Below are 18,782 nucleotides of genomic sequence, written 5' to 3'. Positions count from 1 at the left end.
TATGAATAAAATTTGTGTAACTTTTAATTTTTCCTCATTTAAAATTTTTAAACGAGTAAGTCATCCAAAAGTTTATCGAAAACAACTTCTTTACCTCACAAGTTAGTATGAATAAAATTTGTGTACACTCTCGGAGACAAATGCTCTATCTCACAAAGTAGAAAAATTTTAAACGAGTAAGTCATTCAAAAGTTTATCGAAAACAACTTCTTTACCTCACAAGTTAGTATGAATAAAATCTGTGTACTCTCTCGGAGACAAAAAGCTCTACCTCACAAAGTAGTAGGATAAACCATTCGAAGATTTATCAAAAATAATTTATTTACCTGACAAAGTTATTAAGAATAAAATTTATGTACACTCTGGTCGTATCAGGAGGCCATTGGCCAGTCAAATGTCATTTTATTCAGAAAAAAAAGAAGAGAAGAACTACTACATCTCTCTTGAAAAACAATAATTTACTGTAAGGATTATGTTTTCCTTCCCAACAACAAAGAGACAAAGAAAGTCCTTTTTCAAGAAAATCAATTATTTTGTTTCATACTGGCCATCATGAAAAGCTAAACATTTTTTATGAAATCAGAAAAAACATGCAACTGCCTAAAGTCCAAACCGATATGTTTTACTCGAGTCGAGGATCTATCTCTCAAGGTAAGGTAAGATTATGTACACACAATCTTTCCTAACTGCACTCGTTGAATACACCAGGGTAGGCTAAGGTTACGTGCACACAACTCTCCTTAACCCGACTCATTCCATACACCGGATATGTTATGTTGTGGTTGTTGTTTGAAGTCCAAACAAAGGCTGCAAATTGTGATTTACATCAAAATATTCTCAGAGATGCTGCAATTGCATTTGAATGGCTCAAGAGCTATTTATTTCCCACAATAGTTTACTTACATTAAAAAAAAATCTACTAACTCATACTACAAGGAGTGTTCAAAATTTCACTTATGATATTCTTTCCTTGAGCACCTTGTGGCCATCATAAATAAATTACAAGTAGGCTAATTCTTATATTTGAAATTTTTCTATAGTTGAAAAAATTGAATTGAGATTCCTATGCCTTCCCCTATCAACTAACAATATAAACAGTATGGTGTTGTGGCATCTCTAAGATTTTGACCCTATTCCAGAAGAAAGATAACAAAACATGATCATCCAGCTGAAAATCAGATTTTCACGAGCTCGTGGATACTGCCTCGTGTGCACCATTCATCATATTGGTTCCTCTCATGCACATAGAAGTTGCATCCAGATGATCTCGAGTTCACAAAGCAACCAGTGTTTGTATGGAACTCGATATATGCCTAGCTGAGTGAGTCGTTCAAGACTATACTCGACCAATTGGAGAGAATGGTGGATTGAGCACGAAAGATGGGAATACTTGTTCCGCTTTCTTGTGTACTTTCTGTTTCTTTTCCTCTCTAGCTGGATTGATCAAGCCTTTAATGTCATCATCCTGAACAAAAAACCGCAATGTGTTGGATTGCAAAGATTCTATGTCGTTCTCTTGTCCCACAGCAATTGAGGTTTCCATAGAATGCAAAATCGAGACACAAATAGAGAATGCTTGTAATGCAGATAACTGAGCATGGAAATCAACTGAATATTGTCCATCCTCCTTAAGCGTCATGGTCAACGCTGGAGCTTTATCTTTTCTTCCCTGCATACAGTTTATTTAAAACAATGAATAAGGAAAAATCACTTCCAGGATAACACCTTATTAGTATTCAGTACTTATCGAGCAGATACTGTTTCCTATCATCTCTCCCTTCCAGGAGTAAGATAGATCATCCTTATGTGTGGTATTCTCATAGTTCAACATTGATTTGGCTTATATAGCTTGAGAACAATGATTTGGTTTCTTAAAACATGTTTACGAGTTGAACGTCGTCTCAACTCTAGATAAAGAACAAGAGATATACTCCCTCCGTTCCAATTCGCTTGTCTCACTTTCCTTTTTAGTATGTTTCTAAAAAAAGCATCTTTCACTTTTTAGCAACTCATTAATTCCAACTTTCCACATGACATGTTTAAAACTACATGATTAAAGGACATTCGTACATTCTATATATCTTAAGTTAGGACCATGAGTATCAAAAGTTCTTTTTACTTTCTTAAATTCCGTGTCTCAAAACCAGATAATCATATTGAAAAATGGAGGTAGTATCATATATGAATCTATTAACATGAGAAATTGATGATGAACTAGACTTCAACACTAGTGAATGATGAAATAGTTGTTATAAGTTATCATTGTTACTAAATATGAGAAACCTGAGCTCTAACTATTATATGCAATTACTTCCCACTGCATGGAACATAACCTTTTCACAAGAAATGCTCAATTAGCACCACTAATTATGTCTACCAAGATTGCCAAAGGTCTAAAAGATTTTTTTTAATGCAAATGCTTATGAGAAGACGTATGTTTAGGCAACAGTCAGAATATTACCTGAATGAAGAGTTCCAATGGCTGCTGCCTCTCGACCAGAGGACGATTGTCATCAATACGAATATTTGGATTGCCAAATATGTGAAGCGGGCATGCCATGTCCCAGCCGCCACAGTCACAACCTCCACCCATCCTCCATCTATCCAACAAGGGGGAAGGACCAGGACTTTCAGTTGTTGGAAGACCATGGTGTCCAGAAGGGATCACAACATTCACCTTGGCAGGGCTTACGTTATCAGAATGTCCAATTCTTTGCTCAACCACAGAAAGATCCAGTAAGTTTGGAAGTGGCTGATCAGCCTTTGCATCCCCACTTCTGAATTTTAAACTCTCTCTCTTTTCAAATGGTACCTCTATAGCAATAGCTGCAATTTCAACCTCTACGGCTTCACAATCAGCTCCAGATGACTTCTCATCTGAGGCCTTAGGTGCAATAGTGACATCAGGGGAAGAACAACAACTTTCTTGAAAAGAAACTCTTTTTCTTGAATGGGGAGTATCATACAAGACAAACTCTGTCACCATTGAGTTGTCGCAATCTCCAGCGTTTTTGATATCTGTACATAAATAACAGGAAACTTGCATCCGCCCAACCAACAACGGTTCTCTAACGCTATCTTTTGATCCCCATCCACCACTAGCATTGCTCTTCCTTTTGTGGTGAATAGAATGAAATGTGTACACCCAATTTAAGGTATCCTCAACTTTCCATGACTTCGCGACAAAACTATCTTCAGGTGACTTTACTGAGAACTCAAAAAAGGGCAAACCACCTCTCTTATCCGACCTGAGCAAGCCGTGTAAGTGAGCTGGTAAACTCTGCATATTTGAGTTACATTCCACTGGCTCTGGTATGCTTGAGAAATCATGCAATAGAGATTTATGAACTGTTCTGCCTCTACTGACGTTAACAGGCTCACTCTTAGTATCCGTGCCAGGTTCGAAAGTATAACTCAATGGACTTTTTAGAGACTTTGATTTACCAAATGGATCAAACATCTTTCTTATAGGGCTGAAACGGGATTTTTGGCTGCTAGTCCTGGAGCTATCACTTTCTGACCAAGCAGGTGAATGTGGTAATGCTAACTTTGCAGACAGTGATTTGGATAAAGACACAGATGGATCCCTATCCGTTAGTCTGTTAACTTCACATAGATGGTCAGCAATGGATTGAGACATGATTTTTGAATCTTGAGCCGACTGTCTTGGTGGAATTTGAGTCCTTCTATTTTCTCTATGATCAGAATTTAAAGAACTTCCTAGAGAGCTATCTGATGGTACATCGCTCTCGGGAATAAGCCTGAACGAGGATCTATGTTTGTCTATGAGTGAATTATCCTCAACTGAACCACACAAAACATCAACAATCCCAAATGAGAATGCATTGGCATTACCCCTAGAGAACTCAATTTTTCTTCTTTCCTCAACAGCATCAGTTTTCTTAATGCCTCTAACATCTCTAGAACTTTGATAGACAGAACCCCGCTTTAGGATATCGTTTCCTCCCAAATGTGATTTCCTTGATGGAGCATCTTTACAAGACACACTACGATACCGATGAAAGCTTATCTCAGTGAAGTCCCCATCTACAGACAATACTTCTTTGCTGCATTTGGAATTTTCTTTGCTTTTTCTCCTTTCACCTTTTAGACGGTGCCGCGGAGATGGAAGAACAGTTGTAGGACTTCCATCTACTACACAATACTTGTCGAAATCCAACTCCATAACTAGTCATATCAATTGATCTGCAACCTATCAAGGACAACATGGCAGGTCATTCACAGTAAAATCCAAAAACTACTGAGCACAATGCATTGCAATTCAAAACAAACATCAGAGAAATACAATTAATCACATAGGAGTTTACAATTTATAGGACTAAAATCTTATTCGGAAACAGCCTCTCTACCCCCACAAAGATCACCCTCCACATACCCAGACCCCACTTATAAGATTACATTGAGTATGCTGTTGTAGGACTTAAATCTTACAGGGCAACACTTTTATGAACTAAACCAATTGAAAATACCTAAAGATTGGATTTTTAGACTCCAAGACCCCCAAACATGCCTTCAACATAACAAAAGTTCAGGAATACAGCAAACAAACTAGATCTAAGAGAAAGACTCTAGGCCAAGAAACCTCAATGAGTCCATATGTTCCACTTACAACACTGAAAGTTATGCAACAAAAAGAAAAACACAAAGGGCATACCCATGTCTTCAAATTGAAAACAAGAAGGCTGAGCAAAGCTAAAGAACCTAACAAATGCACAAATCCCAAGGGACCCTAATGACAAAATCCATTCTTTAGAACAAAAAACCCTCAAAGGTTCAAACTTTAATCCAATTAACCAAAACAAATGTAACAAAACAAAGAAATCCCACAAACCCCACTTATACTATGTATCCCCTGATGAAAAATGTAGAATTCATCCTAAAACAAATCTTAAAAACAGTCCATTACCATACCATACCCCACTTGATTTCAGTGAAGTGAAGCAAAAGAAAAACCCAACAAACTCCTAGCGGAAGCAATCATTTCTTATTAATCTCTTAACCTCAAAGACTCAATCAACAAAAGCACATTTCACATTTATATATTCTCCAAAAGGGTAAAAGAGAAGATACCAAAACCAACCTCACATTGCTTAAAGAGCATTCAGTTTCTGACTCAAAAATTTGTACTCAAAACTTTCTCTAATAATCAAGAAAAGCACATGGGTAAAATAATAACAACAATTAGCACCAACCCACCAAAAGTTACACCATATAATGAGTTAATGACCAAAAAAAAAAAGCCTGCTTTGTAGGGATAGAGACTGAGAGAAGAAAAGGGGTAGTGGGGTATAACAAATGTAGAGTGAAACTCTCTCACACACACATTAGAGAAGAAGAGAGACAAAAGAGCTGCCAAGCTGCTCTATATGTCCACTAAAAAAGCAATCTTTGACTCACATTATCATATTGCTTTCATGCTTTGTTTCATATGTGTTACTCCGTGTCACTTTAGCTTATTTCACCCTCATAAAAAAAAATAATTATTTTTATTTGTTAAATATATTTTGAAAATTATATTTACTTTTACTTATTTATTATAACAAAAATAAATATTACCTTTTACTTATTCAATTTAAAACTCAAGAAAAAGTAATTAAATGATGGTAAAATTGTTACTCTAATTATTATTCCTTAACGAATATGACCGAGTCAATAATGAATAAGTAAAACTAAATGAAATTCTACTTGTTTTTATCTTTAATTTTTTTAAATAATATATATTTTGGAGTTAAATTTATTTTCTTCATTTTATATTAATTGATTATTTTCTTTTTTACTGATGCATTAAAAAGTTATAAATAAAATAATTTTTCTAATTTTTTTCTTTAAAATAATTTTGAAAATATTTAATTAAAAATAAATTAGTTAACTTTTAATTTAATAAGCAGAATAAATAAATTTTTAAAATGACGCTTATTTTAAAACGAAAATAATAGTGGATTTTTTCTTTGTAATGTGTGGCCTTTCTTTCTTGCCATCTTTCACTTTTTTCAATGTATACTTTTTAGGCCACTGTTTAAGGCACATTATAAGATGGCAAATTTCCAATTTTAACCTTGAAAATAGGATTAATCAAACTTAATTTAGGGGTAATTTTGGTAAATCAAGAAAGGGGACAGACCAATTATTAATTGGAGGAATCACTGCACAAGGATTAATAATAATTTATGCTATTTTATTGGGAATAGTATATATTGTTTTCTATTTGGCTTTTTCTTGGCTAATTAAATATAGTTTTTCTATTTTTTCCAAATTTAATATGGGACAGGATTCTTATGATCAAGGTGATTCCCAATTTAAAATAATAATTTTTTTAATTAATGGTGAATTGAATGTAATAGATTTCAGATCCCTTCAAAAAGGAAATTACATTAAGACCCTTTGATTCTTGCAAAGATATCTTTGATAAGTTTACTCCTCAATAATATATTCTCTTCACCATTTTTATTTCTCGTATTACGTTTTTCAAAAGTTAAAATTTAACTAATTTTTAAAGTTAAAATGGATTATATTAATTTGAAATTTTAAAGAAAAAATTTAGATATTCAAAAACTATATGGGAAGTACTATAAGTTACAATTTTTTGCATATTAATATGATAGAAATAATACATCTTAAAATGTTAATCAAAGTTCTTATAGTTTAACTATAAAAACAGAAACCATGACAAACAATAGTGGATGGAGAGAGTAATAAACATAAAGGTGAATTCACCATTGAGATTGTGTAGTTACATTTTTTTAAAAAAAAAATTATATTTTTTTTCACTTCATTTGTTTATTTTACTTTATTCCGTAATTCATTCTTTTGTGAAAACACTTTAATTCAACATTTGAGGTTGTGTTATTGTAACTTGTATGTAAAAAATATATAATTTTAATTTGAAGAGAGAATGTAATCTTAAAGTAAAAACGTTCTGATTTTCTTCCATTCATGTTATTCGATCAAGAAGGTAATTTCGTGAATCAACCAACGAAAAAAGAACTCACGACCTTTTTTTTTGTCCAAATAAATAAAATAAAATGAATTATATGTATGCACCACATTGTAACACCAAAAAATTGTACAATAAAAATAATAACTACTAGGATTACAATTATAACACCAGAGAAATGTATTACTATTAATTATTATTATTGGTATAACAATATAAGTTAATTTTCTTGAACAATTCATTTATTTCACTATATCAACCACAACATGGCCAATGACATTTTGTAGCAAAACTTTATATTTTAAAGGGACAAATGCAAGTAAAGATTTGGTTGAAGAAGTACTATGGTTTTGATACTTTTAAGACATGGAGACATTTATTGTTACTTAAATAGGGTAACCTTTAATTGCTCATATGGTGGATACAACACTAAATAAAGTAAAATCTAAGCGTCAAGTTAAATCAGCTATATGAATTTTCATCGTTTTAATTTATTTTATCATCAGATCAAATAAAAATAAAAATACAAAATTGACACCTCAATCTCAAAAAAATTAAGTTGACTGTATAAATCTTCATCGTTTTAATTCATTACATCATATAAGAACAAAAATGACTGATATAAAAATTTATCATGATCGTAAATAACATTTATTCGATATTGATATCGACAATGTGAATTAATTCACACCACCTAAATTTGTCTATTATATTTATTATGGCCTTAAATGAAAATGTATAAGGTATACTCTACTTGGTTCTTTTGGTTGGAATCTTTGATGGTATTAATTATGTTAAAAGCTTCAAATTTGTCAACTTTTATTTGGTCAAGAATTAAATTTGATAGTTGTATATATTTATAAATTATAAAGTATGGTAGTGTGGTCCTGCACACTTTATTACTATCAATTATAATTTATTTTGGTTTATTAAAAAAGTATATTATTACCAAGTAACTGAGTGAAGAATAATAATTCTCCTATAACTTGCCGTAAGAAATTTCTTTCCTTTTTATCCTTTTTTGAGAAGCAATAATATGGTTTTTTATTTAAAAAAAATTAAGATGTCCAAAATCTAACTTAGAATATTTGATTATTAATATGTTATTATTGTAAATATGAACAACTTTAAAGGCTAATGACATTTGGTAACATGCACTAGTGATAATCGTTAATAATGATTGTGAAGCGTTTTTGCTAGTAATAATGAATAACAACAGTTAAAGATTATTCTGGAAATGAATATCTTAATGATTTTAAGATTATTTCTTCCAAATAAATTTTGTATTTTTTAAAAAATATTTTTTTTATTTATTTATGTTTGTAAGGGTATTTTGGTCATTGTATAAGTTTGAGGGCAAAAGAGCAAGGAGAAAAGAGTAATTTCATAAGGGGTGCATGTGAAGTGGTTTAAGGCGGAGAGGAAGCAGATCTGAAATTGGTCGGCGAATAGAAATCAAAGTATATTATGCTATACTTTTCCCAAATTGACATTATTACCCCTGGGGTTCTATCCTTCCCGAACCCTCTATGAACACGAAATATTTTATACATCAAACTATGTTACTCCTAACCATCCATCTATCCATCCCTTGCCAAATTATGATCATCTTGCAATACAAATTTTATACTAGACCTTTACTTTAGGATCAGTTAAAACGTATCTAATGTAATCCCACAAGTTACAAGATCTAAGAAGACTTGATAAGTCCGAAGTCTTACCTCGAGTTGTAAAGGTAAAGAGGATGTTTCTGATTGTGACTGTAATTGGAAAACTCCAAATGACACTCAACTCGATAATTTAAGAAAATTTATGGCTAGAGGAGTTGCCATCACCTATAGATAAAGATTCCTTCCCAATACATGTAGTTTTTTCAACACGTTCCCTTAATTGAACGTCCTTGTAGAGTGGAGCAATGCATGTTAAAGAAAAGATGTACCAAAGCTATAAATGCAGCCATAAATCACCTCATGTGTAGGTTGAAGAAGAAAAAGATGATAATATTAAACTACACAAGTTAACATCCATCAACCTTTTTACCCTACCCTTTACAACTGTGCAGATTGTACAGTACTAAGAAAGAAAGAAAACATTACATACCTCGTTGTCGCGATTAAATTTTCTAACTAGACTACCATTTTTTGGTCTATACCAACTAAATTTGTACTATCTATTAAGTGTAGCAATAGCAGAACGTTTAGTCGGCATGGCTGGTGGTAGTATTGTCTTCAGGCTTGGTTTTGTTGAATGATCTTTGGCTATCTAGAACTGGCATGTAAGCTTCTGTCGTTTTCTTTAGAATGTCGTTAGCTCCTTTGTCACCTTTTCGTGGACTCGTTAAGTTCTTCTCTACATCTTCAAACTTAGCAGTGGCCAACGGTTCAGCTCCAACGCTCTTTGCAGAATTTGGTCCATCGATTGTGAGGCTAGCAGCTTCGTCTCTAGAAGCATACCAAGTATTGCCACAAGCAATACACTCCAGCTGAGATTTAAAAAAAGAAAAGAAGAGACAGTCTGTCAGTATTAAAGGAAAAGATGACATAGTTAAAAAGTATATATTAGAGAGAAGTTTCCTAATGGCATTTACACCATATTCAATCTGTTTTTGTTCTTCGAAAACAAGTAAAACTCCAAAATGACTGCATGAAATTGAACGGACACAACGAGCGGTTATCTCTATGAGAAGGTAAATTCCCTTCAACATCTTGCATGGTGGTTTAGTATAATGCCGGTGAGGAGGTGAAGTAGCTTTACCCTGAGAACAGAAGAGTACTCTAAAGAGATTGATTACTGTCACATAATCTAAACACAACATGAAATTGTTTTAAGTTCAAATCTCCTCATTATTACCGATCAAATTAACTCTATAGACAGATGTATCAAAGACGAGGTTCAATCAACTATAAAAAGATTCGGGTGCAACAAGGAATTGCTCTCATAGTAAACAGATAACTATAATAATTGTAGTAGTAACAATAAGAGGGTACAAAAGATATCCAAAAAGAAACATAATGATGCATATATGAAGCAAGTCTGTCTCAAACCACAAAGAAAAGCTGCGAGGACAAACCGAGTAACGATCTCCGTGTCCAGCCTGAATAATCTCCATGAGCCGCACTTTTTTCTCAGTGCATCTTTTGCAGCGAGCATCAGTCATCTGTGCCACAAACCGATCAGAAGTGAGTTACAAGAAACAACATACTCAACCTGTGTTAAGTTTTTGTAACAAGTACTGGTCATCTGTTACACAAAGTGAAAAGAAATGAGAAAATAAGATGTGTCAAAATGAGATGTATCCCCGTCTTATAACATCATCATATCATTTTTTGCTAATTAATGATGGTGACAGATTTCTAAAACTCCTCTTTCAAGTTCTCAACATGAACAGATAATTCTTCAGAATTTTCATGAGGCTCAGTACATTGAGAAGCTACATGCCTACATTCATTTTCATAATAGAAAACAAAATCATGCTTAGCTGAAAGAGAAGATCTTTTTACTTTCTTACAAGAAATTTTTTCTCACATTTAGTGCATCTCAAATAGGGATGGCAATGGGGCGGTGCTGGGCGGGTCTTATCTTAACCCGCAAATTGAAATCCACCCTGCTCCGCATAATCTTATAACCCTCCTAAACCTGCCCCACACCCATATTCACCGCCCCGCCCCGTGATTTTTACAAAGTATTTAATTACCCTAATTAGTGTATGCACTGTAGGAACCAAATTTTCGTTGACTGTAATTTCGACCCAGTTGGGCAGGTTACATAATTACAAAAAAATTTAAACTAAAAAGACACAGAAAATATTCATTTACCTCATTTCCAATATTATACATATAAACATAAGAGATTACTATCATTAATTCATTAATTAGACAACTTACAAAAATATTTTAAAAAATTGCTAACTTCAAATAGCTAAAAGTAATCATGTTAATTAGCGAGATCTTTCATATCAGATTAGGGATAGCTTCCTATTTCTTAAGTTATTTCTGCTTTAACCCACACCCACAGCGCACAAATTATGTAATTTTTAATTTTGCCCGTCTCGCAACTGCATTTATCCCAAACCGCCCCACCCGCATATGCTTAAACCCTACCTACCCCACACCCGCCCCATTGCCACCCTAATCTCAAAAAGGATACATGTAGTTTGTAATGAGAAATCAAGGACCAACTCTATCACCAAAGTACTAAACTTAAGTTTCCGCTGGCAAGTTAAACTAAACCTGCTTAAATAACAAAATGATATATAGTATAAACCTGTATGGGCTCTGGCTCCTCGGGCTCCTTGCTTGCCAACTCTTCTGCTGTTAAAGCTTCCTGAGATAAAAATGGAAGAGAACATCAACCAAAGGAAAGCATGATCTTCCGGCACCAATTTCCAGATTCCACAACAGAAATAAACAATTAAAGGTTTTCAGAAAGACTAACAGCTGATAATCTCCTCATATGGCAAATAATCCCCTCAGAGAGGATACTAATCCAAATGAACCATCCACCAAAAAGAATGACTACTTAAAACACATATTTATTCGATGTACAGAAAAAGACACATCCAAATTTGATAGATACTACTTAAATAGTGCTATATATATTTATCCCCACCATGTAGTGCTATATATGTTTTATCTCACCGCAAAGAGAAGTGTCTCATTTTTTTATTTCTTTCCATGATAACTCTTTTATATTCTTGTTATTTTTTCATTATTCTTATTATATTTTATAAGATTCCCTGGTAGCTCTCTTGTACAATAATAATTGCTGAAGATATAAGATTATGGAAGGAAGAACTAGGAATATGAAGAAGATAGAATCAGATGAAAAATGGAAAAAGAAATATGGACAATGTTTGACAGAGTATTAAAATTACTTAAATATATAAGATCAGGAAAATCAAATAGAATGTGAACCAACTTAAGTTTGAAATATCGGATACTTCTCTAAGAATCGATGAAGATATTAGTATTTGTATATCTACAGGATGACACAAAAAATAACTTAATACCACCCACTTCATATTTGTACCCCTGATCATATAGATGTCTGTACATACAATACACTTCTGCACATTTCAATTGAGATATACTGTTTTTCACTCAAGTGTTGCATACTCATCCTCGAATTCATACTCCTCTTCCAGTCCTCTTGTTTGTGCATCTTTCTTTTTCCCATTACAGTTCTTTTGATTTTTGAGCCGGCAACCCTCCCCACAAATTAAACCGCACTAGCCTAACAATGTTTTCAGCAGCAACCTGCCGCTCTAACAATCCCTAACCTAGGTTTGGAAGAAACCTCCAAAATCTTTCCTTCTCAACTAAGGAGTTTGACCCCGATCTTGACCAAGTAGAATTCAAATGTTTTAAAGATCAAGTAAGCAGAAGAAACTGTTTTGTGCTTAAATTCTTAAACCAAAACCAAAATGCAAGGCAAGTTCGTACTGTCTTCTGCCAAACCTAAGTTAGTTTTTACTTGTATGGAAGGAAATGAGAACACCTTCATCAACATTTCAAACACCCCCTTTTTTGGGAGCACATGAGATTCCTATGTGTACAGGCGATTGCTCAACTTCTTCCTTGGTAGGAAATCTCCTGTTTCTTTCATCTTTTTTTTTATATGGGAGAAAAGGGAAGCCAATGTTTAATTCACAAACAGTCTCACAGGACAAATCATATTATCCTTTATTTTGTGTGATTACTTCACAAACAGTCTCACAGGACAAATCATATTATCCTTTATTTTGTGTGATTACTTAGGAATATGCTCAATTGTATTTTTGTTTTCAAAATAAGCTTTCACTTTATCTGTACCGGAAGTATATTTACATTTCATGAACTTCAAATAAACCTATTTAGGTTGCACCCAGTGAATTCAAGAAAAGCAGTGGATATGTCCAACAAAGCAAGTCCTGACCCATTAAGAAATCAACGGAACACATACGGACTATTATGTCAAACATTTTAGGCTATCTGCAAAAAACATAAAATAAATCCTCAAATTCAATAAATTATTCCATGGCTCATACCTTTAGCTCATTGGGGGACATGTTCAATATCTGCGAGGGATCCAACTCTCCTTTCAAAAGACGACGTGCTAAGAGTGAGGTGTGCTGGAAATAAATTTACAGCATCAGAAACTGGAAAATTAGAAGGTAGAGACATACCCACATAGAAAATTAGTAGTAACTTAAATGAACTCCAAGCTCATACCCCAACCCCTAATAAATGGTACTCACCTTAAGATTGAATGTTAACTGCCTCATCTTCTGATTGTACTTCTGAAAATCAGATGAGAGGGCCTCATGTGCAACTTTCTCGAGAGAGACTACAGCAGTGACAGCACTGTCAGGCCATCGGAACACATCACCCTGAAAATAATCAAACAGAATAAACATTTCAAGGAAAACCTACCCACACACTAGCAACTATACATAAATTCTGTCAAGAATCAAAAGAAATCTTACATCAGCGCCGTTGTCTAGAGACTCATTCACGGGTTTACCAGTAAGATCAGCAGCATCTGAGCCCCCTTTTGCTTTACCATCAGTTTGCACATTATCAACAGGACTGCAAAAATACTGAATTGATTGCAGCAGTTTTTCCAGCCATTTGTCGCGCTGTGTTTCACCCGTTAGGACTCTGAAGTTTGAAAGGATGATGAAGTATTCTGATGCATTATTGGCACAACTGCCTGGAGTTTCTGCTCTAGGCTGACCCGACCTAGATGGTGCTTCATCATCTCTGGTGACATCCAAAGACATCATGCTCTTCTTCCTCAAAAGTCGTTTACTCTTCAATTGGTCTTCCTGACTAACAGGGCCTGCAGAATTATCCTCAGTTTCAAGGTCAGGAAGCTGCCCAACTCGTGCTATAGTCTTCTGAACAAGCAGATCAATCTCATGCTGTTTGGTATCTTCATAATCCTTATCTGTCAACTTGAAAAGCCTCCTCTGTTCTGTGTCATATACCTTCTGAACAATAAAACCAGGATGCTCTTTCCGTCTAGGGATCTCCTTGTTTAATGGTATGAAGTGCACCACACACTTGTGCATGACCGACTCCGCTGGGACCGCATCTCGGTGAAAACTATAGAACAATTCCCTCGTGTCCCGTGATTGCCAATTTCCACCAGCTCTTTTTATTGCTTCCTCAGGTCGGTAAAACCACTGTCCTGTGACCATCAGGTTACCATCCTTGGTCTGAGTAATATCCTATAAGGGGAATATCAAATTGAGAATTCAAAAAAGAGATTAGAAGTGATTACCCACACTAAAATTAACAGCCAGAGAATCAAATATTACAAATAACTTCATGTCAAAACTAACACAACAGTTCAAGAGGCTGCGGATAAAATACTGGGAAATTCTGATCAAATCGAAAAGAAAAAATAATGATATGATAAGTCAACTCTCCAAGAAACAGATTACTTAACACTGAACTATCTGAGAGAAAGATCTCAATATAGACTCGTGACACGTTGTAATGTCTCTACTCCAAAACTACTTTGCTAATCCCAACAAAACTAGAGGTTAGAGGAGTCAAAAAAAACTACTCCTAGAAAACAGAAAAGTACCTGCATCCTAATGTCTAAATTTTATAATGGAATCAATGGAAGGTTGGGAGACATACAATTGCTGTTCCTATAAGGAACAAACATATCAGTCCTATGGTTCTTTGATATAGCTGGAAAAAATGCACCAAGAAATGATTACACCTTCCTTTCTGCCAAATTTGGAAGACATGTAACACAAATGTGGCAGTGTTGCATATCTTTCTCTTCCACTTCACTTCCTCTTCTACTTCCTACCAATGAAAGGAAATACTCACCTTCCAGCAACTACCCTCCACTTTTCACCCAACTTTAATATAGATGCTGGTATATGGGTGAGGGCAATTATTATCTTTTACAAGACTAGTTACTGTTCATCTGTTTTTCCTTCTTAGGCTACAGTTTAATGATTTGCTTCTGTAATCACCCCCTTCCCTTTTGTACTCACAGCTCAGGAGGTTTAATTCAGACTTTCAGAAGCAGCACCAAAGAGAGAGTATTCTCTGATGGTGCACCTAGAAGAGGCCAGATTGCAAAAGAGATCCATGTCCAATTGAATGTCCTAATTTCACAGAAGAAAGGATAATTTCCTAATACATAAGCTTCCAAAGAAGCTCAGATTGTACACTACAACCATAATCAATGGTGGAACTGACTTCATTCTTGATGATTGAACAGGAAATAGTATAGTTATTCACATAAGATGTACATGTCTCTAATCACCAAAACCAATCTCATTTATTTTTTTGGTTAATGGTCGTGTTTGAGCCAACTTATGCTACCCACCAAGGCTCAAAGCAAATGGAAAGAAATCACCTTGTGTTTTTTTATCTCTATTGGAATTTGAACCCTGATGCCCAAGGTTTACACCCACTTTGTGCCATACAGTTACCAAAAAAGTTTTGCATCTTCCAGGGAAAAGGAATTACCTTGATAATTGCCACATAAGGCTTCTGAAGTTGTCCTTCTGGAACCAAGAGCACGGGATCCTCCTGTACAAGAACATATTAGTAATGAGAGAAACATCATAGGTCAACAGTAGCTATATCACTTAAGAGACTAAGAGCCCATTTGACTTAACTTAAAAAAGTAGCTTTCTAAAAGTAGTTTTTAGAAAGTCAAACTTCAGTAACTTTTAAATAAAAAAATGAAAGTACCTACTTTTAACTTAAGTTAAGTCATTTTAAACTTATTCTAAGTTATTATTAACTTTACCAAACGATCCTAAAAGCAAAAAATGACTTAAAAGTAGGTTTCACCAACACTTAAGCCAATTTAAACAGACTCAAAGGGGCAGAGTGGATCCATGAAATCACCTCCTTCAAACATTACGGATGAAATGTTTACCAAGGAAAATAATTCTCTTGGAAAGTGTTTTTACATCATTTTCACTATTTTCCAATGTTTAGTCAGGTATAAACATAATTGACATATCATAATCAAATGAGATGAAAGACAGGACAGGAAGATAGTGCTTTGGAGATATTTCTTTACATCGAAGATTGAGAATAATGTAGTACTGGTTGAAGCCGGTAATCTGGAGTAACAATTTGTATATTGTAAAGAAATATGAGTTCTGCTAATTAGCATCAGAGGCAAAGGGCAACCCAATGCACTAAGCTCCGGCTATTCATGGTGCACGGGGAGGGGGGAGGGGTCTCTATTGCTCGCAGCCTTACACTTTGTTTGGATGGATGTTGCATATTGTTCCATAATTTGAATGATAAAACTATCATAAAGGGTAGTAGGGTAAAAGATAAAATGTAATTATTAACCAATAAATCGAGACAAAATGAGAAGAAATATTAAGGTAACGACAAAAGGATCTTTTTGTCGTTACCTAACAATGGTCTCTACATAAAGATCTTTTTGTCGTTGCCTAACAATGGATTTAAAGACATCGTTAGGTAATGACAAAAAGATCTTTTTTATGTAACGACCAATTTGTATTTTCTTCTAAATTTTGTCAACAATGGATTTAAAGATACCATACAATACAACAGGTAACAACCATTCAAACAAGGTGTTACCCTGCATTTCTGCCAGATGCTGTCTCTTTTCCACAGTTCAAAAGGCATCAATTTTTTCTATCATACTAAAAACAAACCTCACATTTCAAACCCTAATTCAGCTACCAGACATGGGAAATGAGCAGAAATTTTGCAAAAAACAAAAACTAATCTTCAATTAATTTAATTTCCTATAGTTATTCAAAAGCATTATTTGATGAAACGAAACGAATAAATGAAAACTCACAAGTTCGTAGCGATTTCCATCGTACTCGAACGACTCGTAATGGGTTTTTCTCCCTTTTCCTTTTCCAGTAACCCTAATCACCTCACCAATAGGCTTAGCATCTTCCTGCTGTTCTTCTTCCTCCTCCTCCTTAACCGGTTCGGGTTCTTCCTCTTCTTCTTCAACTTTCTTCAGTTTCTTAATCCTCTTCCCCCTTCCCCTCTCCTCTTCCTCCTCCTCCTCGTTCTCCGGTACTTTCCTCTTCGTCCTTCTCTTATCTCTACTTTCATCCTCTGTATTCGCTTTCTCCTCTTCTTCTTCCTCTTCGTCGAGCCTCACTTTCTTCCTCTTCCTCTGATTCGCTTTCTCTTCGTCGCGTGTCGGCCGCGATGACAGCTGCACGTGATCATCCTCGTCATCGCTTACCGCAACCATTGCATTCCGCCGGTTTCCCATTTTTCCGATGGGTGAGTAGAGTAACAAGTGTCGGAGTAAAGGTAGAATTTGGTGCGACTGCGACTACAACAATCAATTTATAGATTTGCCTATTATTTGAACCATAACGGAATCACAAGTTTCACTAAAAATGAGTTTGTATAATTAAATGAACACAAAATAAAGTTAGGGTGATTGAATATATGTAAATATTGTAATTTAATTAAATATAAGAAAATATATAGTTTATTAGATGGAAATTTGGATGAGTCTTGTTGATTTTATATTTTTGAATTAACTCGATTGACTTTATTTATATCTAGCTTCATTTTTTAATAAGTCGTATTAATCTTGGCTTCGTTCCGACAATATATTTTTGACTTTCTCAAAGTTTGGGTGATAATTTTATTTTCGTACTAGGGTTATTTTATATAGTTTAGTAAATGTTTAAATAGGTTGCGTATTGAGTGGAATAGTGTATATAGTTTTTTTTAACAATTTCATTTATTAATTATTAATTATTTAAAATGTTAATTCGATAGTCAATCAATTAATTTGATAATAAATTAGCAATTATTAGACTATACATTAGCTAATGTTTATGTTAACTTCTTTTTAAACGAGGAGTGGATCACAGGGAAAATAATAGTATAAGAAGACTTAACAAAGTTAAATTTTTTTATAATAATAAATACAAGCTATATCAACATATTTATGAGTCATTCAAATTAAAACAAATTATATTTTCCATTTTGTAATTCATTTTACTACAATAGTATATATTAGTTATGGAAAATTACGTGGATAAGTAAATATTAATTAGAAATTATAGTTATAATTTGAATTGATTACGATTTATAGCTTAATTCCAGTTGTAATTACGTCGCCTCTCTCCTGTTGTAGATATATAGAAATGCAAATTATACATATACATATGACACATATACAAATACAATAAGTCTATCTTCACTCTTTGGCATCTCTTCTCGCTCTCCTATTCGCGCTCGTCTCTATCCTCTCTCTCTCAAACTCGCTCGACGGATATACTAACACATATGTATATCAGTTACATATACAATTATCTAAAAAGTATACATATACAACTCGCTTCTCTCCACTCTCTTTCATCTCTCGATCGCCTCTCTCCTCCCTTTCTCAACCTTGTTCGCAAGATATAAAAATACATATGTATATCAGTTATTTATATATAATTATCTAACAAATGTACATATACAATTCGTCTCTCTCTATTCTCGTACCTCTCTCACTCGCCTCTCTCCTCCCTCTCCCAATCTCGCTCATATGTCTCCTCTTTTTCCCAATCTCGTTCGCCAGATATACAAATACATGTGTATATCAGTTACATATATACAATTATTTTACAAATATACACGTACAGTTCAACTGATATACATATACAATTCATCTTTTTCTCCTCTCTACCCACTCTCACTCACCTCTTTCCTCCCTCTCCTAATCTGGCTCACCTCTCTCCTCCGTCTCATAATTTGGCTCGCCTCTCTTCTTCCTCTAACATATAGCTACAAATCGTGATTGTCAAATTATAGTTATGAAGCATAATTAAGTTATCTTTAAGTGACTTGTGCGG

General features: G+C 34.2%; 2 protein-coding genes across 8 annotated transcripts; both read right to left on the bottom strand.

Moving 5' to 3' along the window:
- Nucleotides 1-852: 852 nt before the first annotated feature.
- LOC101258476 (uncharacterized) lies at nucleotides 853-5,421 on the bottom strand. 7 transcript variants are annotated; one of them, XM_004245558.5, is made up of 3 exons: nucleotides 5,102-5,421; nucleotides 2,462-4,213; nucleotides 853-1,669 (listed from the first exon to the last, which is right to left on the bottom strand). In XM_004245558.5, the coding sequence occupies exons 2-3, from the start codon at nucleotides 4,184-4,186 to the stop codon at nucleotides 1,337-1,339; spliced, it is 2,058 nt and encodes a 685-aa protein (XP_004245606.1). In that variant the 5' UTR covers nucleotides 4,187-4,213; nucleotides 5,102-5,421; the 3' UTR covers nucleotides 853-1,336. The 7 variants fall into 7 exon arrangements, with proteins under 7 accessions (XP_004245606.1, XP_025888227.1, XP_069144734.1 ...); XM_026032442.2 differs by having other exon boundaries at nucleotides 5,218-5,393; XM_069288633.1 differs by having other exon boundaries at nucleotides 5,092-5,363.
- A 3,509-nt stretch (nucleotides 5,422-8,930) lies between these two features.
- Nucleotides 8,931-17,360, bottom strand: LOC101258175 (ASI1-immunoprecipitated protein 3). Its single transcript, XM_004245557.5, has 8 exons — nucleotides 16,760-17,360; nucleotides 15,433-15,495; nucleotides 13,419-14,165; nucleotides 13,191-13,322; nucleotides 12,981-13,064; nucleotides 11,219-11,278; nucleotides 10,026-10,112; nucleotides 8,931-9,437 (listed from the first exon to the last, which is right to left on the bottom strand). Exons 1-8 carry the CDS (start codon nucleotides 17,192-17,194, stop codon nucleotides 9,153-9,155), a joined length of 1,893 nt encoding a protein of 630 aa, XP_004245605.1. The 5' UTR covers nucleotides 17,195-17,360; the 3' UTR covers nucleotides 8,931-9,152.
- Nucleotides 17,361-18,782: the final 1,422 nt, after the last annotated feature.

Source organism: Solanum lycopersicum, chromosome 8 (genome assembly GCF_036512215.1).
Source record: "Solanum lycopersicum chromosome 8, SLM_r2.1".
In the NCBI taxonomy this organism is placed as follows: domain Eukaryota; kingdom Viridiplantae; phylum Streptophyta; class Magnoliopsida; order Solanales; family Solanaceae; genus Solanum; species Solanum lycopersicum.
This window is presented reverse-complemented; position numbering and strand designations above follow the sequence as displayed.

Coding starts and splice junctions, on each gene's coding strand:
- LOC101258476 (XM_004245558.5), bottom strand. CDS start 4,186: ATGGAGTTGGATTTCGACAAGTATTGTGTAGTAGATGGAAGTCCTACA. Junction 1,670..2,461: donor CATTGGAACTCTTCATTCAG/GTAATATTCTGA, acceptor AACTGTATGCAG/GGAAGAAAAGATAAAGCTCC.
- LOC101258175 (XM_004245557.5), bottom strand. CDS start 17,194: ATGGGAAACCGGCGGAATGCAATGGTTGCGGTAAGCGATGACGAGGAT. Junction 13,065..13,190: donor AGTTAACATTCAATCTTAAG/GTGAGTACCATT, acceptor ATTTATTTCCAG/CACACCTCACTCTTAGCACG. Junction 11,279..12,980: donor TGTCCCCCAATGAGCTAAAG/GTATGAGCCATG, acceptor TTTTTATCTCAG/GAAGCTTTAACAGCAGAAGA.